Source organism: Bactrocera latifrons, unplaced genomic scaffold (assembly GCF_001853355.1).
Source record: "Bactrocera latifrons isolate USDA-ARS-PBARC rearing strain unplaced genomic scaffold, ASM185335v1 scaffold_14, whole genome shotgun sequence".
NCBI classification, from domain to species: domain Eukaryota; kingdom Metazoa; phylum Arthropoda; class Insecta; order Diptera; family Tephritidae; genus Bactrocera; species Bactrocera latifrons.
In genome coordinates, this window is record NW_017534852.1 from 1,355,081 (window position 1) to 1,378,773 (window position 23,693).

Sequence of the window (23,693 nt, forward strand, 5' to 3'; positions counted from 1 at the left end):
TACTCAAAAAGTATGTTTCTAGGAGTAGCAGATTGTATCTCCTCTTTATGTTCGAAAGACTTCTTGCGTGACTTAATATGGTTTTAATGTTTCAAAATTCCAGCTTTGCTCGTCCAGATTTTATGTTTTTGTATATAAAAAATAATAAAAATAGTTTGAAATTATAAATGAAATAGTTATTTTTACCTATTTCCATTTTCTATTAACATTTTTTAAATTTCAACAATTTTTTTTTGACGGTGTGGAAAACCATAGAACCGAATTTCAAAACCTCGACCAAAATGAAGTAGGGTTGAAACCCGTAATAGGGGGTATAATTTCTTTGAGACTTAATTATTAAAATTTTACAATATTACTGTATATAGAGATATCTATAAATTTTGTATCTCACTTTTTAAAGTTAAAAAAATGAGAGTAACTCTTCATTCATTTAAAATTAATTTAATTTCTTGTTTATTTATTGTAGTGTTCAAATATATGGTTATGTATATTTTTACAGTATATTATATTTCAAAGTTCTACTAAAATACAAATTAGAAGAAAAAATCAGAACGATTAGATTATTACTAGGCAGATGTTTAATAAAACCCCATGCAATTAATCTGCAAAGAACGTTGTGTTTCTATAAAAACTATGCAATCTGATAGTGGACTGAATATCTCTTCTAGCACTAGGAGAGCAGGAATGCATGGTATACATAATGTGAACATGCTCAAATGTCCGACCGATATATAAAATTTGATAGCCAATCAGCGTTACATGTACTTATGACTAAACGTTTTTTGTTTTAACTTTATTCACCGGACTTTCGTTTCGAAGCTAACAAATTAACTGCTGTTATCGCATCTGGAAATAGAGAGTGATAATTCAGTAATGGTACATAGGCTGCGGTTATGACGCGACCAGCGAACCAACGTCCATGTAAAGCATTTACTGCCAGAACAGCGGTGGTTATGCTTGGACATTTTACATAGACATTTCCCGTTGGTGATGCCTTGTCAACAAAAATGTGTAGTACACCGCCATGCTTGGAACATTCATCAATGACATCGTCACGTATTTCACTATCCCATGCCGGATTCGTTTCTGTGCGGGGATCAAACATGTTGGATAGCATGAAGCATTGCGTAGCTATGGCCGGAGTTTGAGTCTGAGTCTGAATTGGTGCTGGTTGCGGCGCAGTGGCTAATAATGCGTTGGCTGCTGCTTGAGGTACTGCTAAACCAGCACCCTCTGCTAATTTAAACATCAATTGCAATCGACCAGTGGCACCCAGGTCTATGCCGCTCCGATCCATTTCATCAGTATCCAAAGAAGACGTGTTCATATCTAAACGTTCAGTCACATTTCCCACCTTCATTGGTCGCCCTGCCAATTCGAAGCCGTTTAGCTGTTCTAAAGCTTTTTTGGCATCATCCGCATTATGATACTGCAATAGTTAAAACAAACGGTAAGTTAAATTATTAAAATATGTTTTACAAAAAAATTTAAAATTTTAGTATAATATATAAATTACCGTAATAAATCCGTATCCTTTAGAACGACCAGTCTCAGTATCCATAATTAATTGTATGGAGTCAATTTTCCCAAAAGGTTCAAATATACCTTTAAGCATATCTTCAGTAATGTTAAAATGCAGCGATCCTACATATAATCGCATAGGTCCAGTGTGATTTTTAGGTGTGAACGTGGGTACAGCATTTGCAATACGATTTTTTTCAGCCTGTGTATGTTGTACAGAAATTGGAATGCCCAGTAGTTTTTGACCCGACAGCCCCAGTGCTAATGCCACTGATTCTGGATCTTTGAATTCAATATATGCTATACCTTTGAATCGCTTCGTTTTGTTGCATGTTATTAAGCGAACATCTCGCACTTTTCCGACACTTGAGAAAAACTCTTCCAAGTCGCGAGCACGTATGCGTTGTGAAAGTTGCATACAAAATACAGTGCGTGCATCACGTTCCTCAGGACTAAGATCGGCACGCGGAGATCGATCACCCAGACCGTTGGGTGGCGTTCTGCCGCGACGGAACGGTCGTGGAGAGTTACTTCGCCGTTTGGTGCTGGAAATGTCAGAATTATTATTAAAATTCTTAACAGTTGTATAGAAGAATTTAATTTTATGTGTATGTATATAAGGAGTTGTACCTTCTTTCTCTCGAGTTTGAACCAAATCCTGGACGACCGCCTTTATATTCACGAATCGGGCTTAGCTTTTTTTCTCTTGAGCGACGATCTCGTGTTGGGGAACGACTACGCCGTCGTTCGGAGCGTGGTCTACTACCACGTCTTTCTCTTGAACGACGATCACGTTCTCGTGATCGGCTACATCGACGCCTGTCCTTGGAACGACTACGTCGTTTCTCAGCATCACGGTCACGATCACGTTCCCGGTCGCGATCACGATCTTGTGATCCATAACGGCGCTCGCGTTCTCCATTTCGTTCACGATCACGTAAACGATCTTTGTCACGGATGCGATCCCTATCCTTGGAATAACTACTTTCGTCTCTATCGCGTTGACGATCGCGATCCTTTGATTTGCGCGCTTTTCGATCATCTGTAGTACGTGGTGAACCCGAACGACTTCTAAAAATTTTAATAAAACATATTAGAATATTGAAATACAACAATTTATTCCTACTAAGTACCTACCTTGAATAATGTTTACGTCCATTCAAATGTGATGACGATTTGCTTCCACCTTTGCTACTGCTACTTTCCTGATGCTCTCTGTATGGTGATTTTCTGCTGCTGGCATCGTGATCTCCCCCCCGACTGGGTACATTCTATTTTACATATATTTATAGGAGAAGGAAGTGTGGTAGGACGCAATTGACGTGCAAGTTGCGGTTTGCCGTCAATCGAATTTGGTTCGTTAAAAATTTGATGTTGAGCGAATGAGAGAAAGCAAATCAAAGGAATTAGTTAGATCGTTTTTTCTGTGAAAACATACAATTATTTTTTTTTTTTAATTTGCAGCAATGGGCTTAATTTGATGGCTAATTTCCCACCACTGAATCGTCCATTGCTTCAGTCATTTACATTTTGATTTTTATGTATTATGATTTTTTATTTTCATTTATTATAAATATGTTTTTTTTTTTTTATTATTTAATCATTTGATGTAGCATCTTTCTATTGCAATATACACTCTTGTTTATTGGCTTGCTTCAGAATATTCAGTGGAACCTTCGCTCGGCAGCGAAATATCTCACAAACATATTCTCATGCAATTTGCTCAAGCATTCGATTTCGATTCGAAAAGTTGAAGTGGTATTTTTTTGTCATATTTTTGGGGTGAAGTAGGTAGGTGGTAGATAATGTGAATTGGTTTTGCCCTTCAAAATCCTGTTTGTTTAAGAGAAGTGCTGCCACACAGACGCAAATATGTACGAGATTATCTGAAATTTAGTTCACGTTCAGTTCATTTTATATTTTAAACGTTTCAAATGTTTGTTTTTAAGATATAATTATGTATGTATTTTAAGATTTAGCACAAAAAGAAAACTTAGTTTTTGCTTGACATACAAAATGCATCGATACAAAGTTTCTTAGTACAATATTATACTTTTTTTAAGACGAAATATTTTTTTCTGGCGCATTCAAACTTACCAAATGGTCTCCGGCTTTAATCGTTAGAATGACCAAAACAATCACTAGCAACAAATTGAGCTTTTACGATTTCTGTAAAGACATTTCACCCTTGAGAATTATTTCATATTTTTTCGAGTTATGAATGTGTCTTTTTTATTTTTGTATCTTTTCAAATAGGATTATCCTGAGTGGTTGATGAGGAAACATATAGATGCGAGCAACCACATCATTTATTAATGTGCCAGCAAGAAAATTAAAAATTCCAAAAAAAAAAAAAAATACATACATACATACAGGTAGCACATATAACCCGCCCAAAATTTGGATGACTATCTGTATAAGTCTTCCTTTGATCAATATATAAATGCAAATTTACATTTAAAAAATTATGAAAATTATAATTTATATTTGATTCTGAAATCATCAAATATATCCCATTAAATGTTTTACACCACAAACGTGATTTTAAAACCTCAAAATCTATAATTCGTACACATAACAATTCAATAAAATATTACCTATATGAAGTTTAAGTTGTTTCATAAAAACGACTTTCAGCAGGAATTAAGTTATGCAAATGAACGATTTAGTATTAAAATACATAATCTATAATGATATAAAAAAAATTATAAAATTTCTTAACAACTAATAGTTGCCATGTTAAGTTCTTCGGAAAATAAGAATATCTATGGGTCTACCAGGTCGCCACTTTAAGACCCAGCTTAGATTATCAAGATTTGTAATAAATGAGACTTATTAATTAATTTGGAAGAACTGAACGTAATATATGTGTGATTGGCAATGAAATTTTAGTTTTTTTGCGCAACGGAAATAATGTAAGAATTCTGCAAAAACAATTAAGATAAAAAAATATTATATGTTATTTTAAACGCAAATCTACGACTATGTGGAAAGAATATACGCTCTTTTATCTAAGTATATGAAATTTCCTCATACCTAAGATTTATTGACTTGTTTAAAAAAAAAAATTATTGGAATTAGCGCAAGTTACTGTAGGATATACGTTGTCAAGCCCCTTACTCTTTTTACATCAAATTATAATTTATGTGTAATTTAATGGTAAACATAATTATGTTTAAACTTTTTTTTATAGAAATATCCCTAATTTTTATACTATCAATTTTGTAATGAAACCAATTAATTCGCGATATCAAACTGCGATAACCAAAATAAGACTAAAATTCAATTTGGTCAATGACTTAAAAATCCACTGTCTGAACTAAATGCTATACCCTTTCAAATCCACTTTTAATTGTTTAATACAATATAATTTTTTTCATTCTAGATCTTTACATGCTTGACACTATGAACACGTTAAATACTCTTAATTAATTCTAATGGATATTTCTATATATATTTACAAATCGAATACTTTAAAGAACTAGTTTATCACAAGTACTTGTAGTTGTGGCTTTTCACTTAATTTTCTTACAAGAAATATATACACAACACGAAGAAATCTTAAGATTCTATGACCAAATGAGCGAAATATAAGCAATATGATAAAATTATATTATGTTTTAAACTTTGTTAGAACGCAATTTCTTGGTTATTTGTAGGGTGTAAGGTAAGAATGTTGCTTCCCACTTTTTTTCGTTCAAAATATAAAATATTTTTTACGAGAAAGTAAGCCTTTTAGTAATTTTCGTACTAAACTATTTTTGGAGCAGCATTGATAATTAGTCGTCTAGCAGTGCATGCACGACACATAATTAAAGATTATGAAAACTGTTGCCGTGATATATGTATTCAAAAATTGAACATCAAATGTTATGCTGTGATCAGATAAGTTTCACAAACATTTCTCATAGCTTATCTTTTTAGTCAAATCATATTCGTTTGACTATGGAAAAATACCTAAATTGGTATTCAAGCGTAACAAGTTTTTATATACAAGTGCTTGTTTTATTTTGCTTTCGTTTCAAGGCTCGTCGAGTGTTAATTCATATGTACGCTTATATACTTCGAGAACACACAATGTTTTCTATAAATGCACAGCAAGGCAATTACCTTCATAGGATGTTAGATAAAATGTTAGTGAACCTTTTTAATATTTTAGTAACCACTTTTTACCTTTCCGTTACTAATCATATTTTGTCAATTAATCGTGATAAAGTATGGACAACTAAGGTCGTTTAAACTTACGTTTTTAATATATGGTGCTTCCAGCATAGCTTCGACATCAAAATCTTCGGCCATGTTGTCTGGTTAGATGTTTGACCCTTTCCTTGTATTGAAACCACGGATATTTATTTATCTCAATTCCTATTTAGTAAGAAAGGATTTTATACTTTGATAATTTGTGCCTTTTAAATAACACAGTATACTTGTTTGATGTTTTAAAACATAAATAATTTTATACTTCACGCGAAGAAGTGAAAAAGCATGGAAACTTCTATTTTTCTTATCGAAGTACGAAGGTATACGAAGAATACACGACGCGAAACGATTCGAGACTCGAGTACTGTCGAGTAATTCATAAAATGCGTTAGAAAATATTGTAATGAAATTAATCTGAATAGCAGAGGCATTACGACAATTCTGTTAATGTTATATACAATTATAATAAATTATAATTACTATAATTTATTACAATATTGCATACGGATATGATACTTACCGTGCGATTCTGTACTGTGATACAGCCTAAAGTCTCTAAATTTGACAGAGACACTTTTTGAGACTTGAGACGATTCTGTAAGTGATAGTCACAAACTCTATTACATTTCATTATTCAGAGATGTTTTTATACTTGAATGAAAATAAATATGTCGATACCAAATATTAAATTTTCTATAACATAGTCAAAAAACATAAATATCAATAAAAATAAAAAGATATGTTGGCTTTGTTTCATAATACTAACGAAATTTATGTAAAATTTATTTATTTTTAACCTTTTCGTGTTTAATTTGCTTACAAAATATAAAAAAACGACAATCGATTAATATTTATGGTGATCTCTATTCAGTATATTCAATATGGCAGACAAGAGTTCTTTTTAGTTTTGTGACCTGCTAGCTATCAGGTCTCAAATTAGAGGCAATATTTTGAGATTAACACTAGAGACTGTTTAGTGAGTTGTAACTAGTCACAAATTGACATTTTACCTCAAAATATCTCAAATAGAGACCAGAGACTGGTTACAGAGTCCCACTATTATATGACTTATATGAGTTTTTGTTTATTATGTACAAGAGTATTTAAAATATTTGTTTCAAGATACATAAATGGGTTCAAGCATATTAAATATTTTGATTTATTATAATAAAAACTTAAATAATCGATATATATGGATAATAGATGCTTTTTTTAATTTATTGACGTAAAATATCTAAAAACAAAAAAAGATCTCTTTTAGCGAAACTTCAACATTGTTTACTAGGCAATGAACACCACCCTTACAGTAAATTCACGAGGGTTGGCCAGCAATCGAGACTCCATACATGAAAGTAAATACTTATATAGGAAATAACATCACACATAGGAGTGTTCAGCATAACATTTATTAAAATTCATGGTGGGCCTCGAAAACTTCTAAATATTAAGATTTTCTGTATTTTTCTTTAACTAAAACAGCAACTATAAAATCATACATTTTATTGGAACCATAAATTGAAAAAATTTTCAATCGTTAAAACCTAATATAAATAGCGATCAGCATCGTTGTGTTTGTTTACATCCCAAAATTTGCAAAATTTTGATAATAATTTCGAAAAGCTTATAATAAAATAAAAGCAATAATATGCACTAGAGTTTAAGTATATTCTGTATGAATATATTATTTATAAAAGAAAAACAGAAGACACTGGTTAATTGCCCAACCAAAAGTTTCAACATAAAAATTTGGCAGTGAAGAAATAAAAAATAAAATAGTTGAGTCACCACTTTTAACGCTTACGCAGGGACAGGTGAGTATTGCAAAAACAATATTGCCTAAATTTTTGTAATCGAGAGATATTTAAACATCATTACACGGGTGGTACGCAATATTGACCATCTAATATACCATTATTGTAAATGTTGTTAGTGTGCGTTAAGGAAAAATCTATCAAAGTCATGATGTCATATTAGAAAGTGCTACGTATTTTGGAGGACGAAAATTAAATATACCTTTAAAGCTATGAATTTATTGTAAAGCACTAAAAGAGCAGTTCCAAAGAATTTAAATATATACAAGAACCCATATCACTGTTAATGAATGAATTACACTTGAAAAGTAATGTAAAACTTTAGATATAACAACACTGTGATCAGCAAAAAAGTTGTTAACAAAGTCAAGTATTTGATAAAAAAAAACAATGTTATTATAGTTCATGACTGTATAAGTAATACGTAAACTAAAATTTAACATTTCAGTATGTAAAGCGCATTTTGTTATTTGATTCTGCAAACATTTCATTTTGCAAAAAAATTTATTAAATAAAGGTTTGATTTTTAAAAATTGTCCTCCATAAATAGATTTAAGTGACAATATTGAATATTAAAAATATTGTTATTTCTGTTACTAAATTTTCATTTCATTTAATTTCATGTTTTCCTTTTTAAATGACTTAACAGACTACGCATAAGTGAATATGTTATTCAATTTGTTATATCACACCTACGACAAAATAATGGCCGCTTCCAATTAGAATTTAAATGCAAATACTACATAATGCCATTACATCAAACTATTGGATTAATTTACGAAGAATTGTATAAGATATGGTTAGAGCTTTTGTACTAATGCAATAGAAATAGTTATTTGAAAATAATTTTTATTTTTAAATGTAATATCACGATCACACTATCTTTTATTTTACTTACGGCTAAAAATAGGCAATAATGGAGGACTACAAATTTCTTTTCAAAATTGTACTTGTTGGCAATGCGGGTGTGGGAAAAACTTGTTTGGTGCGCCGATTTACACAAGGTTTATTTCCACCTGGCCAAGGAGCCACCATCGGCGTTGATTTTATGATTAAAACTGTGGAAGTTGAGGGCGAAAAAATAAAGGTACACAAATTAAACATTTAAAATTATATAACAACTAATTGTTTAATATTTACTCTCACCGTATAGCTACAAATATGGGATACTGCAGGTCAGGAACGTTTTCGATCAATAACACAAAGTTATTATCGGTCAGCACATGCACTGATTCTTGTTTATGACATAAGCTGTCAACCGACATTCGACTGTTTACCTGACTGGTTGCGTGAAATACAGGAATATGCAAATTCGAAAGTTTTAAAAATACTCGTTGGCAATAAAACAGATCGCGATGATCGGGAAATACCAACACAAATTGGCGAAGAGTTTGCTAAACAACATGATATGTATTTTCTAGAAACATCAGCCAAAGAAGCCGAAAATGTTGAACGCCTATTTTATGAGATTGCTGCTGAGCTAATTGATCAGGCGCGCAGTAAAGACGGCACAAATGTGAATAAAACTACCGCCGATGCAATTGGACTTGGTAATTTTGGCACAAAAGCAACTCAAAATAGTTGCTGTAGTGGTTTCAGCAGCAATACTAGTCAAACAAATTGTGAAAACGGTAACAGTAGAAGCAACACTTAGGTAAAAGTAATTACTATTATTATTGTATATTTGTTTTTAAAACGTAATTTTAAGTTCATCTGCGATAAAGGCATACCGTATTATCGTTTATACTGCCTCTATCCTTAGTTATTGAAATTAATCTATAGTTTATTATTTATTTATATGGTCAGTTAGAAAACGTTTATAAACAATATTTTACGTTTGAGACCAAATCCATTTATACAAAGACAAGAATATTACATTTTCTGTTTTTGATAGACTCTCTTAAGTTTTCAACAAATATTGGAACTTGAAGCTCTAACTAACAAACAAAATAGCATTTGAGCTGTTTTGGTTTCCACTATATTACAATTACGGTGAACTAACAAAATGAGCCAAATGGAAGCGAATGTAGAAAGAAAAAAATTTAAGTATACATGCTATGTATTTATGTGATTGCAAAACACATGAAAATACATGTTTCTCTTCAAAACTTTTGAATTAGGTACCTTTGCAGAATTATACATTTAATTTAGAGTTAAGTTATAAGTTGATACATATTTTAATCTGACACATTGATGGCAACTTTCAATTAACACTTTAAGTGTATTACTTTCATCCGTCCTGGTAATACTATTTTCAGTCATTGGTTAGAGTATTTTAGAATATTATATATGGTAATAATGTTTTGCAAAGAAATTAATAGAACTTAAAAACTCTAGGGCAGTATTTTTAACACAAATTTTTTTAAACAGATTTTAATATATTTAGCTTCCAATAGTGTAAGAACATATGGAATCGTTATGTGAATCGCTAACACATGTTTTCATAAAAAAAATACTGCAATCTTTATGAAACAAAGCATCTTAACAGTGCCTGTTTAAATTAAAATAATTAAATAATTTAAACAGCAATTTATACAATTTAATATTTTTGTTTTTAAGATTATAATTTTTTATTGAATACGCATTGTGTTCACAAGTCTTAAAATGATTAAATTCAATTACCACATTGCAATGATTGCAGATCAAAATAACTTGCAGGACTGCAGTATGGTATAGGACTGACTACTGCTTCCTGAAAATTATAAGTCCAGTTGTCCAACTTTTTACGAACAGTTAAAACTATATTTACTATGGTGACCAAAACCGTCTATTTTAAAAAGGTGCAAAGAATACTAAATAATATTCGATCTAATAATGAATTTATTAAAATAAAAAATAAAAAAATTGCACATTTTATATATTTTAGCCAGTTTCAAAAACACATATAGGAATACAATATTCAGGGATTCCTTTCAAAAGTTATGTTTCGTGCATACTGAGATTGAATAATTTTATATGTCTCTAATTAAGTTCAATAATTTTATTTATAATTGGCAAGGTGCTAGTAAATTTTAAGTATACACATATTTAGTATTTTCTTAAGTTAATATTATGACACAAAAAAATTAAAAAATAATGTCGCGCACAAAATACAAAAAAATTATATAAATAATATTTATTCTGAAGAAGATGAAATGAAAACGTACGTTTTTGGATATTACATTAAATTTCACAAATTCATACATAAACAGTAAAATTTTAACAAACTTATGTAGGTTAAAAGTTTCAAACAAAAATTTATCAATGCAAACCAAAATGGCAGTATAAGAATTTTGTAAGTATACCATTTAAGTATGAAAAATTTCCTTTTTTGAACTAAATAGTTTGATTTTGACGTGTCAAAAGGCAAACTAATTTTTTTTATTATGTAAAACTATCTGTTTTTATTAAAAATATTAAAAATTTTTTAACACAACAAAATGTATTGATCATAGAATTACTACAACATACATTACACTATCATCAACAATTTATTTTAAGTAAATTAACGGCAAGCCTTAACAACTAATCAAACTTGCAAATGTTATTTTGAAAAATTAAAAGAACAATATAATTTTGTAGAGATTTAAATTCGTTTTAAAACTATTTTGCCTTATAATATTATTAGCTATATCATCAATAAAAATTAAAGCTTCTGTGAAAACCTAGTAATGCTAAGCAAAACAAAAAAATATATGTTACAGCCAAAAAATATGAGTTAATCAATTTTAATTTAGTATATAATTTTAGCTTATAATAAATAATGTCACAAAATTTGCGAATTGCACATTATTGCACGATAACTAGTAAATATAATTTTATACACATCACCACTTTATACACTACTACTTTTTTTTGTAGTAAAGAAAAAATAACACGAAAATGTGTTTATAATGCGTAAATGTTTTAGTATAACAAAAATATAAATTTTGTGCAATTATTAAAGAATCATTCATGTATTCACTAATGGATCTCTTTTTGCAAAACTGTAAACTCAAAAAAAAAAAAAAAAAAAATTATAATAAATAAAGAAAACAGCAATGACAACTTATGAAAAGAATAATAATGTGTATTAAAAAGAATAATTAATTCGGAACTCCTTTGTGGTTTGGTGATGTATTATTTCTGTATCAGTTCATATTAGTTTCAAGAATTTCAAAACTATCGTCTAGGTGTTATTGCTGCTGTAAAGGGATTTCAACCGCTATTAAGTCACATCATTGTGCTATTATAAAGTTATTGTAGCAGCATAAATCCTACTTTGATTGGAGTACTTGGTCAATTATAAATACATTGCATATTCTGTAAATAAACAAGCATAGCAGACTTTATAAAGGTTTTAGTTATAAACCTTGCATTCTTTAAAGCATTCATCAGCTGACTTCATTTGCAATAGAAAACTAGACAGAAAAAAAAACGTTAACTTGTTTGCACCGAAGCTGCAATACCCTTCTCAGACACAAAATATTCTACACAAGAGATTGGTTTTCATCGTTCAGTTTGTGAGGCAGCTATATGCTACAGTCATTCTTTTCTGAATTATTTCTTTGCAGATTGAACCGATGCCTTGGACTATAATACGTGCCAAATATCTTGTCGACTAAAAATTTTTTCATACATAAACTTGATTTTCATCGTTGAGTATGTATAGCAGCTACATGCTATTGTGGTCATTTTCGTGAAGTTATCTTATTAAATAACAAATTATGTTATGCTGATCATTTATATATAACTTATTATCCTCTCGTGACGTTTCCTTTTGGGTGATGTAAACTTTTTGGCAAGTACTCTTTTCCGGGTATACATATCTGTTTGGAATTGATTTATTTAAAATCAGTTATTTCATGAAAATTGATGAAATTGCTGAATGTTTATCCGACCAAGGACTACCAACTCGGCGTCATTTCTCGAAATTGTTTCAGGAATGTTTTCTACCGATACAACAACAACAAAAAATGTTCAAACAATTTGGGTCTACTAAACCGGAATGTAACCGGATTTTTTTTGTGGTAAATGACCGTCAATTCTGCAGCATTCCAACAAATTGCTTCGTGGATGTTTCTTACCGCTGCAACAATGACAATGATTGTCATAAATATGACAATTTTCCCATACAAGTACAAATTGTATGCATATGCATTACGATACTAATTTTTTTATCTTCTTGATCTCATGTCTTCTCACATAATAAAAGATGCACACATACATTTCGATGCCTTAGTTTTATATATATTTTATATTTAAATATTAAAGGGACAATTTATTTGATCGATTTATAAAGCGATAAAATACATGGATCACAATAAACCTTGGTTGAATAGTTAATTTGTTAAAGAGGCGTGGATAATATTACTTTCTGTTGTATGAATATTTATATAAAAATATATGCTTTATATGTGTAAATGTTAGTAGAAAATTTGTAAAATCTGTTACGTCAAAACTATTATATATTTATATGGATATCATATATAAATTTGTGTATGTATGTTTATATAAATTGCGATAGTTATTTCGCATTTATTGCTTATGCTTTATACTGATATTTTGTGCTATTCTTGAATAATATAGTCCACTTCAATGTTAACAAATATGATATTCTTTATACATTATTCAAAATATAATTAGATTTTAAATATAGTATATAAATACAGTATATTTATAAATTTTATGAATACATTGGATTCTTATATACGGTAAGTATAAACGTATAAATATTCAAAACAATTTTTATATATGTACATAAAATTTTTTTACACTGATATATGCATATATATTAGCCCATTTTAGTGGCATTTTTTGAAAAATGCACTTTAAATGGATTTTGGAGTTATTTTTTTCTTTTACACCAATGTAACAAATAAATATATATATGCAAATTATAAGTATACATGCATTTCGGGTTTGTTGTATTTTCCAGGCATATGTTATTTAAATCTTCCTCGACTGTGGTGATGTAAATATGCCGACAACATGAGGGTTATTAGGACACACAACTAGCTGCTTCATTTTCATTGTAACATCAAAGCATTCAGGTTTCGCTGCAATATTGTATCTTTGACTGAATTAAATACAACTTTCATATTTCTTGTGTCTATGGCAGTGGTGAAGTGGTGATAGATGCGGCTTTGCGGACTTTTGTGCACACTCATAAACATTTGCAAAGTAAAATTTTGCACATCGAGCAGTGAATGTGGGTTCCCGCTGAATTGGGGATAATACCAGCGGATATCAGTCTCTGGATTGCGTACTTTTTGCTCAAGCAAATCAGTTTTGTTTAGAAATAGTATTATTGATATTCCCTTAAACGTATTATTATTCACGATCGTGTCGAATATGTTTTTCGATTCCTCCAATCGGTTGGTTTTTCTGTTTATTAAAGTAAAAAGTTGAAAAAAAAAACTATAGCTTTTTTTGGATTTATACATTACCTATCTTCAGCGAGGACTTGATCAAACTCTGAACTGGAGACTAAGAAAATTATCGATGTTACAGATGAATCAAAACATTTTGTCCACTTTTGTCGTTGAGTACGCTGGCCACCAACATCAACAAACACAAATGGAATGTTCTGAAAGAAAATATAAGATATGTTAATATAGAGTTGCAAATAATGCAGTAAACAGACAATTGAATAAACACTTAAATACAATTTTTTTATTTTGTATTTTCAAAAATCTTAATTAAATATAATTCTTAATAACAAGTACCGGATTGAAAAATAAAAATAAGTTTTTAATAGATACCATAAATTTTATTCTACTTCTTCCTGCTTTGAGATAAAATTAATTTTTTTATTAAAAATATTTTTAGTTTAGAAATTTTACTTCTAATTTTGGATTTAAAAAATGAAATTTGCAGCTATTCCGATTTGGGATAAAAAATTTAATATTAAAAAAAAATTTAGTTGAAAAATACGCAATCCTGTCTAAATATAAATATAGTAGAACCAATCAAAAATTATTTAACCACTGATAAAAAAAGAAGAATATATGCAATATAAAAAGAAATTATGCATATTTTTATTTGAGTGAAATCGAGATTTTAAATGTGTAAAAGCTAGTATTCAAAGCGCTGAACCTGTCATTGATACAACATACACAAAATAAATATATATGCACATATAAATTAATTAATGAAACTGAGCTGTGGGCGCAATTATGTATTGTTGTGTACTTAAAACGTTACAATTGATGCAGAGGCATTGTGAATGTGATTTGGGCAATGAAAATTTGCAAAGGAAGTCAAATTCAATTAAAGCGTGGATAATATAAATGATGCTATATACATATACGCTACAGTAGCCGATCGACATTTTGCATTGGACAATAATTTAATATCTCAAAAGCTAAGTGACTAGTTTATTCTTTCTGGGTATTACAAACTTCGTGGAAAACGTAATATACCCCACTCAGCATATTGGTAGGTAGCGAAGAGTTCCGTATCACAATAGTTCAAAATAAAATAAATGATTACTTACTTGTATTTTTACACAAAATTCATAAACCCCTTTGGTTGCTTTCCGACAATGCAAAATATCTTTGTGTGTTGGCACATAATCATATGTAGCAAGGCGGTCAATATCATTTAGAAAGTAACTGACAGAATCACTCTGAAATGCATGTTTAAAAGTATAACTTCTCCAATGCTTTTGTAGTAGAAGCAAACTTACAATTTGAAATTCTCTTCTCCTTTCATAAGCACGCCTTATACCACGATCTTGCCATAGCCTCCGAATGTACGGAGATCCCTGTATAAAATTGTCGATTTCTACGTTACTACATTCAATTAATTTGGCGTAATTTGCGTCGTTTTCTCTTTCGTTGTTTTCCCAAGGGATTTCCAATTTTTGACGTGCGTCAATCAATACTTGCATTCCTGTAAAAGTATGAACATATATATCATAATTTCATACAACGAATTAATAAAAATATTACGGTACATACCTCGAAGTACGTTTTGATATATCACATATTGGTATTCGCGGATTAATTCGGGTTCAAAATTAATACCGTGTATTATACGCATTTGTTTGAGGAAAGTCGATTTTCCTGACTCACCTGCCCCCAAAAGCAGAAGCTTCACCTAAAATATATGTAACATCTATATATATGCGTTTTATACAATATTTATGTTAATGTCTATACAATTGTTCAATTAACATGCATACGTGTATCTGTATAGGTTTAGATGCATATATGTGAATATACTGTGTATAGATGCATTATTTACCTGACGGCGAAATGTGTGCTTTTCTTTTTCCAAAAATTTGTCGATCTCTCGAGATTTATACCGTTGTTCCAATTCTTCAGGTGTGTTGCGTAAACGTACAAGATATGAAATGAATTTTCCACAGCAACGAAGGCAAGCAAATCTTGACGCCGCAAGTCCATTACCCTGCCTACTTGTACTGTACGGCTCAGAGTCACGTTGTCCTTCCATCAAGTGTGCCATTGTACCCATTTCATTGTGCGTTGATGTTAACGTAGCGCTGCGACGCATCGCTGCGTCACCACCCATCTTGTGTATATAGGGCGGGGCAAGGCCGTTCCCGAATCGCCTCTTGTTAATTAAACAACCTTATATTTATTCTCCAAATTTTCGGGGTCAAACCCTCACACTTAATTATTTTGCTTATTGATTGCCAACATTTTAACACAATGATATCGCCTCGCATCCAAACAGCCTCCTTTAGCATTAACTAATCACAATCCCGCTAAGCTGCTGCTGCGTTTCGCTGCAGCAGCCCTTGTTCCGGAGCAATGGAGTATTGGTAAATGATTGCGATTTTCTAAACTGATTCGAAACGAATTACACTTTCCTAAAAATCATACACAAGTGAATAAATAAAATTTGATGAGGGCAGTTTACTGTTTTTTCGTACATCAAAACAATTTTCGTAGTTGCACTAAATTTCACTTTTATCCCTGTCTCGATCCTACTAATGAAAACAGAGACATCTGACGATGTGTCATCTTAGGCGACATCTCGTGGTGACCTTTAGCAAAAGAAATACGGATAAATAATGTGAAAATTTTAGTTGAGATATAAAATGGAATTCGTTAGTAAAACATTTTTTTATATGGCATAAAATATTTAAATTATAAGAAAATTTCAAAACTATGCGGCACACTAAATTCAGGAGAATAGAGCAATAAATTTATAATATATATATAGAGTAACGATTTCTTCATTTATAAAAATAGTAAATATGGCAATATATGATTAGAATGCACTTATGTCAAAATGACAATTATTTTTATTGGTTTAAGGAATTTGTACTCAGTTTAATAATAAATTCTCATCTTTAATAATATAAGGGAGGGAAGTTAACAATGTTTAATAATACAAAGAACGTTCTTATTTCTGCAAGTCGGATTGGCACAATTAATCCTTTGTGCTATAGAAGAGATACTAATGACGTTTTAAGTAAGTAAATTAACAATTGGCCGGTCTAATTGGTTTACATATTTCAAGGACATTTTAATCAAAATGTAAATAGTGAATATGTGAACATTTAAATGTACTGAGAAAATATAATCGAAATACAAAAGTTTTTAGCTTTTAATTAAAGTTTTAAATTTGTGTACTATTAATAATATGAACGTATGTATATATTTTACAATAAAATACCTCTTAAAGGTTTTATCAAGTCAATTGAAAACTTTTAATATATCAATATAAATAAATTCTCACTTCACTCTCAGGAACAAGTTAGAAAGACATATTGTTATGTATTTTTACCGACAAGACCCCAACAACAAACATTTTGAAGCAAATTATAGAAATAATATATATTATATATATAACGAACAAAGCATAAAAATAAACAATAATAGTCGCAGCCAATGAACTAATGGAATTTACATGTATGCAACTGAGAAATTGCGTCTTAAATAATATATATGTACATATAATTTGTATGTATTTAGCAAAACTATTTTCCTGCAGGCGAAATCTACTCTAAAAGTAGATCTCGCTTAATATTTTCATAATTTCAAGGGCATTACGATGTTCATGCATACACAATACAATTTTTTTTAATACATGCGTACGTGTACATATGTACATATAAATGAACAAAAGATACAATACAATTGAAAGCAATGTATTCTCTTAATATCTTGTTTTAACGAATATTGCGGCTTTACAAGTATTCAAATAATATTATATTTACTTCATTCATTTAGGTCTTTGTGCGATAAAGACGTTGCATACCACTGCTGCACGTCCGAATAAGACTCGAGTTGCTGTGTTACCCTTGCCTAATAACATCGATCCAGCTGAGACTACACGCTTTTCACCAAATCGTACAAGAGATATAACTGGTCCTGTGATACTATCACAACAAGCCCAATCTGTTTTGTCCAATATAGACATAACTGCTGATAACACAAACATAGCAAGAACCGCTCCAAATACTGACTATGGCGTACAAGATCCTCATGTTCAATCATATGATTGCTTTGGGGCAGTTAGCCTTAATGCAGTAATGCAAAGCAGCGTGCCAAATCCATATGGAGGAATGCATAAATTCTCGCATTTGAATATGCCCGGCGGTCAGTGGTCGCAAGAGGGTAAATTTATGTCGAACAACTTACATAATTCCCATTACACAAACTTGCGTAAGGATGTGCGTTCAGACTGGATGACTTATGATCAGGATTTTGACATCAATGAAAAAGGTATGACATTTCAATTAAATGTTTAAGTTTATTGCATGTGTGTGAATGTATGTATGTGTATAAGATTATATAGTATGTATATTTGAAATAATTGAGCATGCTTTGCGCTGAACTCATTCCGTCAATTTAATATAGTCTAATAGCAAATGCATCATTGCACGTTAATTCCAACAGCAACAGCAACAGCAACAGCTAAATTGCCAACGAACACACTTTCAATTCTTAAATGCATGCCAAGCCAGATAGACAAACGTTATTATAGTACAACAACTGATGGAGATAAACCACCGGCAGTGCTGAGCAAAAAGGAACAACTTAAAAAGGCATTTAAAGACTATGGATCCACTGTTATAGTATTTCATGTAGCTATATCACTGGCATCGCTTGGCTGCTGTTATTTACTAGTCTCTGGGTAAGCTATAAAAACAATCCTTCGGATAGTTTTTTAACTGCACACGTTAATTATCATCTATCATTTGCTTATGGTTATGAGTGATGTTTGTTTTTATTTGTGATTGTAAATGCATGCCATTATAGTTTTGTATTATTAACACGATTACATGATTGGTTAGTAATATTATTTCCTAAATCCTCTGGTCGGATAAAATCCAAGTTCGTGCCGATTAGCTAGACCCTATAAGAATAAACACCCGACTGTCGTATAAACTAATATCTATTATTTTAGACCTCACTATAGAAAAGGCAATTCCTTTGTATGTGGTATAATAGTATAAAAGCTCATTCGTATATCCTTGCAAGAATTTGTACTCACTCAATTTTAGTTCTTAATTGGCACATCCACTGTGATAGCCTAAAATCTAAAAATCCTCTAATCACTCAAGCAGAAATGATTAGAATGACGAGAAAAGTTGAAATCCGGGTGACTGTCTGTCTCTCCGTCCATTCGTCCAAGCTGTAAATATCTTAATGAAACTTGGTATGCGGGTTCCTTATTACAAAAAAAAAAAAAAAAAAAAAAAAATTTGGCGTTCGTAGATGGGATCCAGGTAGCTGATCCCGACAGCATTTTGCAAATGATAAAATAAACCTTTCAAGAGCTGTTGTTGTTGTTGTTGTAACGGCAGAATCCTTTCAAGAGCTCAAAGCATGCGCTACATCAGCTCGAGCCTACCTACCCTACGTCTTTGCGCAAATGATTGTATTATGATAGCAAATACCCACATACAGCACTTAAAAGTTGAGTTGCAGTTTGATCTCAATAATCGGTGGCGTAAATAATAATAATTATTATTATAAGTATTAAAGAGCATAATTATGGGGAGCGAACGTCAAATTTAAACAGACACAGCTGCTGCAAAAGCTTAAAGCAATTAGAAAGTTTAAAAACTGTCACACCGCTGGACAAAACTGAGACCATTGAAAAATGCGCAAATTGGATTACAGAAGAATCTCGGCCATTTTCAGCTGTGCGCGCTTCTGGGTTTGTTAAGCTTGTAAAGTTTTTTATTAAGATCGGTGCAATTTATAGCGAGCACGTCGACGTGGAAGACATGCTACCGGATCCAACAACCACTTCACGTAAAGTCTCGAAATGCGCCAATGAAAAGTAGGAAGAATTAAAGGCTGAAATCAAGCAGTGGTGGCGCGTCAGCAACAATTGATATGTGATCGGACAACTTTGTAAAGCGCAACTTTTTAGGAGTAACATTCGATGCACGGAACCTCCAACTTTCCCCTACCAAATCCACAGCGACCATATTCACGAACTGGACGAAGGAGTATAGACTGGAACTTAATATTGCAGTCGACGGCGTCAAAATTCCRACTGTCAATAACCCTAAGATTTTAGGTGTCACCTTTGACAGTCTATGCTCCTTCTCTTCACATACGACGATTATCGCCAAAGTACTGAGCCGCAACAAAATCCTCAAGTCGCTAGCCGGCAGCACATGGGGAAATCGTAGAAATCATCCTTGCAGTCATCTGCTTGGAGCGGAACCGCCTCCTAGGAGCATCAAGAGGTCATTCCTTGATCACGTCGAYGACATCGAACAATACGCCGACAGGACCTCGGACGCAACAGATTTCCGACAGGCACTGACCGCCATTCACAGTGGAGCCATCAAYACCTTCACCGACTCCYTCCYCGTGAATGGCGTACTTGGAGTCAAATCACCACCCATAGCAGGCGAAGAGCTCGAGTTGTCGCGACAAACGCGAGTGACCCTTGCACACCTTCTTTCTGGATATTGTAGCAGGTTAAACTCCTACTTATCCAGAATAGACCCAACGTATGTCCTGCATGCAACGAGTCTCCGCATGACACTGACCACCTCTTTGCATGCCCAACCAACCCCACCCATCAAGCACCTTTTTCCCTTTGGTCCGACCCCGTCGAAACGGCACGTTTCCTGGGCCTCCCGTTAGATGACATCGACGACAACACTGATAACCCACACCATCCCAACGGGGACTGATAACCGTTAAAACAACAACAACAGGAGTAACATTCCACTACCAATAGGATTTTAAATTCTTTGACCTAATTTTGGGAATGAAATCAATGGATTTCGAAAGGAAAACAGGTGGCAACATCTTAAAAAAACTTAAAAGTTTATTTAATTAATTTGATATTTCGAATATTGAAAAAATTACGTTCGTAACGGATAGAGGAACAAATATCTTAAAAGCCTTACAAAACAATTCTAGACTAAATTGTAGCATCGTTAACGCATTTTTCATTTGACTCAGACAGTACCTTAGATATCAATAACCAAGTTTCAGCAGGGGATAGAACCAACGACACTTTCTTTTCCCGCATTTTCACGGAATTCCACACAAACCGCGGAGACGCCTGAGGAAGAATTTGAAAGGTACTGCAATGAAAAAGTTGCAATGGATGAACATTTTTATTTAATTGACTGGTGGGAAAATAATGAAAAGAAATACCCATTTTTAATAAAAATAGCATTGCAAATTTATTCGATTCCTGCCAGCAGCGCAGCCGCTGAGCGTTCTTTTTATTTAGCAGGAAATATTATAACTGAAAAAAGAAATAGGCTCGGACCATGTTCAGTTGATAGCTTATTGTTTTTAAATTCATTTTATAAAAGTTTAAGGAATTAAGATTGAAACCAGAAAATAAACCTTCTTTTAATTTTAAGTTTTTGTTGATCTCAATGAAGAAGTGATTAAAATTTGAAATTTGTGTTCCCTAATATTTTAAGCATTACCGTTGTTTATTAATTTTAAGCATTAATTGAATTTTAGTTTTAAGCGTTAAAACTGAAGAAATATATGAAGTAATGTTTTGGTTAATTTTATGCATCGCAACTTGTTTCCGTTAAAACACACAAATATGTACATACATACAAACTATGCACATACATATTCGCAGGAAAATTCTCGATCTGATTGATTCCATCACAATCAATTCAAACGCACACTTTATCGATGTCTGAGTTTTCGTGCATCGTTGGACTCGACCGTCTTTTTCTGTACAATCATTTCCGATCATCATACCGGAACCAAAAAATCAGTTTGTATCAGTAAGCAGAGCAATCAAACCAATACATCGATCTCCTTCGTTTTGAGCACGAAACTTGATCGAACAATTTTGTAGTGAACCGCTGTGCTGAGTTGTGACCGTTTTGAGCGAGGCTGATCAAACCGAATCGATCATACTCGATGCTGGTCTCTCATACGTACATATACACATATGTATGTGTAAAATTGCTTACATTACGATCCTGAACTTAGCTCTTCCTTACTTGGTTTTTAGTCATTTTGTTAATAAACACTTCACATTAACTTCGGCTGCACCGAAGCTGCACGAAGAACCCTTTACAAATGCATTATTTTTACCAACTGTATGCATAAATAAATCTGAAAATGGAAAACATTGATAAAAAGTGTCTTGAAGTCCAATTAAAGTTACTTATTAAGGATAAGATATATTTTGTGAAAATATTTATCTAAATATTGATCGCTCAATTTGTTTATATACATATGTCTGTTATAGTAATCCGATCGGAACAATATGATCCGATATTTTAGCGATGATTTAGGCAATAATCTATACCAAACTTAAGATATCTTGTAAATTAAAAAAAATGCCATACAAAAACTTGATTTTGATTGCTCCGGTTTATTGCAGCTATATACTACAGTGATCTCATAACGACTATTTCGAGAAATTAGCGACTTCATTAAGATAAAGGAATGTGTGTAAAATTTTTATCGATTTCTAGGGTGTTAAAAACTTTGTGGCAAACATAATATACCTCGTCCAGGGTATAAATATATTACGATTGTATGCTTTATGTTTATGTACATATGTACATATACATATGTAACTGCCGTAAAATTGCTTAATTTCTTGAGAGCGAAACGTGTAGTTTCCACAATTAAGAATGTCATTTAATTTACGTTTACATCTGATAAAATTTAATTAATGTACATGTGTATGTACATTATTTACTATATTGTAAACAGTCAATTAATGCTGCGGTGGGAAATTTAGTCTTATGACAATGTGTGCATATACTTATATATAAATATATCAAATTAACTGTTTTGTTTTCTGTTTTCTTGCAGAGGAATAGATGTTGTGCCAATATTGGAGCGGGTGGGGTTTGCATCGTCGGCGCTAACGAATAAAATAACAACAGGTGCAAGCACTTTTGTTATTGCATATGCTATACACAAAGTATTCGCTCCCGTGCGCATAAGCATTACATTGGGTGCCACTCCATTTATTGTACGATTCATGCGTTCAAAGGGTTATATGAAGCCACCAAAAATTTAAAATACAAACGAAAATATTATTTTAGTACTAACACAGTAATATCCATAATAACACATAATATTATGGTCAAAGCAAAAAATTTATATATGTAGATATATGTACATGTATACATACATAATACATTTATACTTTTTATTCGTTTTGTTGACAATATTATACGCAAACATATCATTTTAAATAAATCAAATTGACGAAATAAAAAATTACCTTATTTTTATAAACTGTTAAACGCATAGTTAATTGTGTTCTTTTTAAAAGTTAAATAAAAGCGAAAAGAAATATCTGCAATTATGTTAATAAAAAATATATTAACAATTTTGAGCTATAATCCTTAGCTTGTATACGCTTTTGAAGTACGTGGAAGTTTTCACCTCACACAAAATGTGTCAAAACCTTTAGTCAGATAAAAGTTATTCATTTATTATGACAGCTGCACAACTACATAACTGTGTCAATAAGAACGTGTGTATGTGTTCAGGGTGTCAAAAAACACATTTTAAAAAACGGAATAGTTGATTCTGACATTACGGATACAATTACTTTTGACAAGTTATTATTTTTGGGCTATCGATACAACATTATATAATTGAATCATGGTTAACACCAACACCACGAAGATGATCGCGCTTCAATTCACGCTAAACTGAAGGAAAAGCTAGTAGGCTCTACATAATAGCCGTATTAAAAAGTGGTATCTCAAATAAGATACAATTTTGAAATTTGTTGTTGAGT

General features: G+C 31.7%; 4 protein-coding genes across 10 annotated transcripts; 2 read left to right on the top strand and 2 right to left on the bottom strand.

Annotated features, from left to right (window-relative positions):
- Nucleotides 1-486: 486 nt before the first annotated feature.
- Nucleotides 487-6,045, bottom strand: LOC108965463 (RNA-binding protein 39). Of its 3 annotated transcripts, none has more exons than XM_018927901.1 (6): nucleotides 5,949-6,045; nucleotides 5,767-5,886; nucleotides 2,659-2,792; nucleotides 2,152-2,592; nucleotides 1,517-2,066; nucleotides 487-1,429 (listed from the first exon to the last, which is right to left on the bottom strand). In XM_018927901.1, the coding sequence occupies exons 2-6, from the start codon at nucleotides 5,818-5,820 to the stop codon at nucleotides 794-796; spliced, it is 1,815 nt and encodes a 604-aa protein (XP_018783446.1). In that variant the 5' UTR covers nucleotides 5,821-5,886; nucleotides 5,949-6,045; the 3' UTR covers nucleotides 487-793. The 3 variants fall into 3 exon arrangements, with proteins under 3 accessions (XP_018783446.1, XP_018783448.1, XP_018783445.1); XM_018927903.1 differs by having other exon boundaries at nucleotides 5,984-6,010; XM_018927900.1 differs by having other exon boundaries at nucleotides 5,767-6,045.
- Nucleotides 6,046-7,062: 1,017 nt separating this feature from the next.
- On the top strand, nucleotides 7,063-9,985 carry LOC108965370 (ras-related protein Rab-30). 3 transcript variants are annotated; one of them, XM_018927722.1, is made up of 3 exons: nucleotides 7,063-7,532; nucleotides 8,443-8,619; nucleotides 8,686-9,985. In XM_018927722.1, exons 2-3 carry the CDS (start codon nucleotides 8,449-8,451, stop codon nucleotides 9,184-9,186), a joined length of 672 nt encoding a protein of 223 aa, XP_018783267.1. In that variant the 5' UTR covers nucleotides 7,063-7,532; nucleotides 8,443-8,448; the 3' UTR covers nucleotides 9,187-9,985. The 3 variants fall into 3 exon arrangements, with proteins under 3 accessions (XP_018783267.1, XP_018783269.1, XP_018783266.1); XM_018927724.1 differs by lacking the exon at nucleotides 7,063-7,532 and adding an exon at nucleotides 7,553-7,840; XM_018927721.1 differs by lacking the exon at nucleotides 7,063-7,532 and adding an exon at nucleotides 8,173-8,331.
- Nucleotides 9,986-13,404: 3,419 nt separating this feature from the next.
- LOC108965414 (guanine nucleotide-binding protein subunit alpha homolog) lies at nucleotides 13,405-16,491 on the bottom strand. 2 transcript variants are annotated; one of them, XM_018927793.1, is made up of 7 exons: nucleotides 16,393-16,491; nucleotides 15,741-16,329; nucleotides 15,455-15,593; nucleotides 15,181-15,386; nucleotides 14,989-15,120; nucleotides 13,940-14,079; nucleotides 13,405-13,877 (listed from the first exon to the last, which is right to left on the bottom strand). In XM_018927793.1, the coding sequence occupies exons 2-7, from the start codon at nucleotides 16,026-16,028 to the stop codon at nucleotides 13,520-13,522; spliced, it is 1,263 nt and encodes a 420-aa protein (XP_018783338.1). In that variant the 5' UTR covers nucleotides 16,029-16,329; nucleotides 16,393-16,491; the 3' UTR covers nucleotides 13,405-13,519. The 2 variants fall into 2 exon arrangements, with proteins under 2 accessions (XP_018783338.1, XP_018783337.1); XM_018927792.1 differs by having other exon boundaries at nucleotides 15,741-16,460.
- Nucleotides 16,492-16,770: 279 nt separating this feature from the next.
- Nucleotides 16,771-23,190, top strand: LOC108965415. 2 transcript variants are annotated; one of them, XM_018927795.1, is made up of 4 exons: nucleotides 16,771-16,937; nucleotides 17,699-18,193; nucleotides 18,368-18,605; nucleotides 22,751-23,190. In XM_018927795.1, the coding sequence occupies exons 1-4, from the start codon at nucleotides 16,844-16,846 to the stop codon at nucleotides 22,959-22,961; spliced, it is 1,038 nt and encodes a 345-aa protein (XP_018783340.1). In that variant the 5' UTR covers nucleotides 16,771-16,843; the 3' UTR covers nucleotides 22,962-23,190. The 2 variants fall into 2 exon arrangements, with proteins under 2 accessions (XP_018783340.1, XP_018783341.1); XM_018927796.1 differs by lacking the exon at nucleotides 18,368-18,605 and having other exon boundaries at nucleotides 22,751-22,837.
- The last annotated feature ends 503 nt before the right edge of the window (nucleotides 23,191-23,693 follow it).

What these genes read in the sequence shown, in the direction of transcription:
- LOC108965463 (XM_018927901.1), bottom strand. Translation starts at nt 5,820, where the DNA reads ATGGCCGAAGATTTTGATGTCGAAGCTATGCTGGAAGCACCATATATT. An exon ending in GGACGTAAACATTATTCAAG is followed by an intron (nt 2,593 to 2,658) that starts GTAGGTACTTAG and finishes TAAAATTTTTAG; the next exon opens with AAGTCGTTCGGGTTCACCAC. An exon ending in AAGGATACGGATTTATTACG is followed by an intron (nt 1,430 to 1,516) that starts GTAATTTATATA and finishes TAACTATTGCAG; the next exon opens with TATCATAATGCGGATGATGC.
- LOC108965370 (XM_018927721.1), top strand. An exon ending in TTGAGGGCGAAAAAATAAAG is followed by an intron (nt 8,620 to 8,685) that starts GTACACAAATTA and finishes CTCACCGTATAG; the next exon opens with CTACAAATATGGGATACTGC.
- LOC108965414 (XM_018927793.1), bottom strand. Translation starts at nt 16,028, where the DNA reads ATGGGTGGTGACGCAGCGATGCGTCGCAGCGCTACGTTAACATCAACG. An exon ending in GGAGAAGAGAATTTCAAATT is followed by an intron (nt 15,121 to 15,180) that starts GTAAGTTTGCTT and finishes CATGCATTTCAG; the next exon opens with AGTGATTCTGTCAGTTACTT. An exon ending in AATTTTGTGTAAAAATACAA is followed by an intron (nt 14,080 to 14,988) that starts GTAAGTAATCAT and finishes ATTTTCTTTCAG; the next exon opens with AACATTCCATTTGTGTTTGT.
- LOC108965415 (XM_018927795.1), top strand. Translation starts at nt 16,844, where the DNA reads ATGTTTAATAATACAAAGAACGTTCTTATTTCTGCAAGTCGGATTGGC. An exon ending in AGATACTAATGACGTTTTAA is followed by an intron (nt 16,938 to 17,698) that starts GTAAGTAAATTA and finishes TCATTCATTTAG; the next exon opens with GTCTTTGTGCGATAAAGACG. An exon ending in TTTTGACATCAATGAAAAAG is followed by an intron (nt 18,194 to 18,367) that starts GTATGACATTTC and finishes TAATTCCAACAG; the next exon opens with CAACAGCAACAGCAACAGCT.